Genomic DNA, 4368 nt, shown 5'->3' with positions numbered 1-4368 from the left:
CATTCATTACATGCAAAGGGTTTCTCTCCTGTATGAATTCTCTGATGACTTTTGAGTACTTCACTCTTACTGAAGACTTTTCCACATTCATTACATGCAAAGGGTTTCTCCCTAATATAAGTTCTTTGATGGATAATAAGGCTTGACCTATGCCTAAAGGCTTTCCCACATTTGGTACATGTAAAAGGCTTTTCCCCAGTATGAATTCTCTGATGGCTTTTGAGTATTTCACACTGGCTGAAAGCCTTCCCACATTCATTACATGCAAAGGGTTTCTCTCCAGTATGTGTCCTCTGATGGGTAATAAGATGTCCCCTCTGACTAAATGCTTTCCCACACTCATTACATTCAAAGGGTTTCTCTCCAGTATGAATTCTCTGGCGGCCTTTGAGTATTACAGTATCACTGCAGGATTTTCCACATTGATTACATGAAAAAGGTTTCTCTCCAGTGTGAGTTCTCTTATGGCTAATAAGGCTGGAATTGCAACTACGTGTTTTTCCACATTCATTACATACAAAGGGTTTCTCTCCTGTATGAATTCTTTGATGGTTTTTGAGTACTTCACTCTGCCCAAAGGCTTTTCCACATTCATTCAAGGGGTTTTTTCTTGTACGAGTTTTCTTATGGGTAAAAAACTTTGACCAGTGCTTAAAAGCTTTCCCACATTCATTACATGCAGAAGGTATCTCTGCAGTATGAGTTTCCTTATGTCTGACAAGGTGATCCGTTCTGCTGAAGGCTTTTCCACATTCATTACAATCAATGAGTTTCTCTTCAGTGTGAGTTTTCTGGTGGCCAATAAGATTTGCCTTCCAAGTAAAGTCTTTCTTACATTCATCATATGCAAAGGATTTCTTTCTGATATGAATCCTTTTAGTTGGGATTTGTTTGTGGCTAAAGTATTTTTCATATTCATTGTATTTAATATGTGCTAACTTACTTCCAGCATGTATTTTATGAAATTTAACTAGGTCTGAGTGGTAACTGAAGTGGTTCCTGCATTCACTATACTTAGAAAGGTTTTTCCCTAAGGAAAGTGTATGACATGTAATTAGGCCAGGACCATTCTGGAAACGCATTCCATGTGTCTTATATTGATGGAGACATTTTCCCACAGTCTCTCTGCACAGTGAAATCAAGATTGATCTCAGAATAAAATTTCTCCCAAATGTAGAATACGGAAGCAGGATCACTTTATTAAAAGTTGTTCTGGGAGTAACTGCCACTTGACTGGATTATCTCTCTTGCTTGTACTTCTGTTTCTTCAAATTAACACCACATTCTCTAGCTTCTCTCATCTTGGGATGACTGATTACTGTATCCTTTGGCAGCCTTTTCTTGAATGATATGCCCATGCAAATGCCCTGTGTCAGACTTGAGTCCTTGCTTTCAAACCTGTTCTCATGAAGGAAATCTGAAAGAAATAAGAAACAAAGGGTCACTAGTCATTGTTAGCTTTAGCAGGGGAAAGGAATTTACTTCAAAGCAAGTTCTAGTTTCTATCTTTTCTTCCAAGGAGAATGGTGCTCAAGCTGAATCAAGCAGAAAAAATAAACAGTTTGAAGGAACTGAAGTCAAAGTCTTAGGTGACGAAGACTAAATGAATTAGATTTTAGAGAAATGAAAGAACTTTTAGATGTCATTAAAAACAACTCAGGGAAAAATTGTTTTCTGCAGAACAGAAGAGTGGAAAACAACAAAGAAATTAGAAAAAACTAGTTCAGAAAATTCTTCAGCTAGAAATATGTTTAACTTAGAATCTATACAAATAAAATGAACAGATCTGGGGAGAACCTGGAACAAAAAAAATAGGGAGCAGAGACAAGATGGTGGAGTAGAAACAGGACTTCCATGGGGCTCCCACTCCCAGTCCTCCAATTCATGTAAAAAATGACTTTAAACAAACTTTGGAGCTACAGAACCCACAAAATGACACAGAGAAGCTAACCTCCCGCTTAAGACAGTCTGGCAGGCTGGCAGGAAGGGGCCAGTGCAGAGCTCTGGGAGCCAAGCCCCACCCTGTGCAAGTCAGAGGTTTTAGCCTCAAGGTGGCCACAACCAGCCACTGGCCGGAGGGACTTCATATCACCAGCAGCTGTGGCAATTTCCAGAATTATCAACCCACAGATGCTAAGGACAAAGTGAGGTCAATGCAGTGTGGAATTTGGGACCTGGGAGTTTGGGAGTGCATTCCGGCCTTTGCCCCCAGGCCAGAAGTGGCTGAGGTGTGGCGGCTGTCCAGCCACTGCCACATGGCTGCTTCAGAGCTCCTGGCCTGCAGATTGTAGGGGGACCAAGCAGCCAGTCTGAGGGGTAATCGCTCTTGCTTTTTTTTTTTTTTTTACCTTTACAAATATCTCATTTTATTCTCATAACTACCCTGGGAAGTAAGTGCTAGTCTTATTCCCATTTTGCAGAAGCATTTATCAGAGTTCTTGGAGATGCAAGAGATCACAGAGATTTCACTTTTGTTTTTGAATCCTCACTGCCCACCATAGTATCAAGCATATGGTCAGTATTTAATAAATAAATATTTAGGGATGATGTTCAACTCTTTACCCTAATTTTACAGATAAGGAAACTGAGGCCCAGACATGGAAAATAACTTGCCCAAGGTCACTTAGCTAGTAATTGTGGGATCTGGGCTTTGAAAAAGGGAAGCCTCTAGAACACTGAGTAGGTCTTCTAGGGAGCATTCAGGGAAGGATGAGAAGGCATGGATGAGTTGTGGTCTGCACCAAAGGAAGGGTCCACATCAATGGGAACACACATCAAGTGGGTAGTGAACTACATTTGAGTCAGCTCTGGGTCTCAATTTTCCTCCATGGTGATGAAGCTGTAGCCTTAAAATCTTCATTTGGATAAATCTGTTAATTCACCGATGTAGGCATTCTCTCCATGGGTACAGACTGTAATCCATCTGTGCCTTCTCTTTTCTCCCTGGGGGACTCTCTCCCATGCCTTCCCATGAATCCTTCTCAGGAAGCCCATCCAAGCTGTTGGAGGCCTTCTTTCCTATAGGCCTCTTGACATTGCATTGGTGCCAATGGGCCTGTCCCTTGGTTATTCTTCACTTTCAGCACATGGCCAGGCTACCTCTTCTTCTGGTTCTACTTGTCCTGGACAAGACTTTTTACATTGTGCAATCCTGTATAGGTAGCATGCTGCAGATTGCTCACAGCTCTCATGCAGATCTAGTGTCCTTTGAATGACCTGTAATTTTAATGATCAATCAACATATTCCTTAAGCACTTACTGTACTCAACATGCTGTGCTAGATTTTTGGAATACAAATACAAGAAATCAAATAATCTATCCTGATAAGGAGCTAATATTCTAGGGGTGTAGGGGATGGACAATAAGGACATATATATACAGAATAAATATACAGTCAATTAGTGTGAGTAGTGAATCCTGTGAAGTGGTCATATGTTTTTTAATTCAAACTATTTGAAGTTATGATTATGTAAAATGTGGTCACTGGTTCCAGTTCAATGGAAATATGTAGTGTAAATTTGAATAACATGACCACTTTTTGAGATTCATTATTATTAATTTGCATTAACTTATATCTAGGTGGAAAGAGAATAAATAAAAAAAAATACAAAGTAGTTTGAGAGAGAAAGCACCAGCAGTTGAGAAAGAAAAAAGAGACTTCATGTACAGTCCTTGAGTCAGGCCTGAACAGAGTTGGGGGAGGGGGAAGGTTCTATGAGAGGCTTCTTCAGAGACCTATGGTATCCCAAGCTTTAGAGTTATGTAGCATCAACAGAAGACTATAAGCATGAAAAACAGAGTCATTTGTTTCTGGAAAAAGCTTAAGGTCATTAAAAGTGCTTTGTGATCTCCCAGTTTCTACCCAGCCTATTCCTCCTTCTATACAATTTTTTAATGCTTTATTAACTTCTGATTTACATCATTTGTTTCTGCCAGATTTTGAGTTACAAATTTTCTCCCCGTTTTCCCCCTACCCATCCCCCCAAAACAGCAGTCCCACAGGATATCCCCACCTCCAATGTGCTCTCTCCCATATTTTCTCCCATACCCATTTCAACTTTTCCAGTGGATCTCTATGCCTCAGTGCCTGTATATCTTTTTTTCCCTTAATAACATGTAAGATGGTATTAATAATAGTATATATATATATATACACACACACACAAACATATATATATACATATATTTGAATATTTGATTTTAAAACTTTCAATTCCAGATTTATTCCCTTCCCCCCCTGCCACCCACCCCCACTGGGGAGACAAGCAGTTCAATATAGGTTGTACATGTGCAGCTAATGCAAAACAATAACATAGTAGATTATTGTAAAAGACTGACTATATTTCCCTCCCTCCTATCCCACCTCCC

At 39.8% G+C, this 4368-nt stretch overlaps 1 protein-coding gene across 1 annotated transcript in view; it reads right to left on the bottom strand.

Annotated features, from left to right (window-relative positions):
* LOC138173241 (zinc finger protein 84-like) overlaps nucleotides 1–4368 on the bottom strand; it is a 21397-nt gene that overhangs the window by 4112 nt on the left and 12917 nt on the right. The window contains 1 exon segment of the mRNA XM_069103199.1: nucleotides 1–1417. This exon segment is cut by the window's left edge and continues 1138 nt beyond it. Coding sequence (XP_068959300.1) covers nucleotides 1–1417 — 1417 coding nt within the window.

This window comes from Petaurus breviceps, unplaced genomic scaffold, assembly GCF_028583685.1.
Source record: "Petaurus breviceps papuanus isolate PSGF00001 unplaced genomic scaffold, PetGlider_PUasm1.0 567, whole genome shotgun sequence".
In the NCBI taxonomy this organism is placed as follows: Eukaryota; Metazoa; Chordata; class Mammalia; order Diprotodontia; family Petauridae; genus Petaurus; species Petaurus breviceps.
The sequence above is the reverse complement of the archived record's forward strand: the minus strand, read 5'-3'. Positions and strand labels throughout refer to the sequence as shown.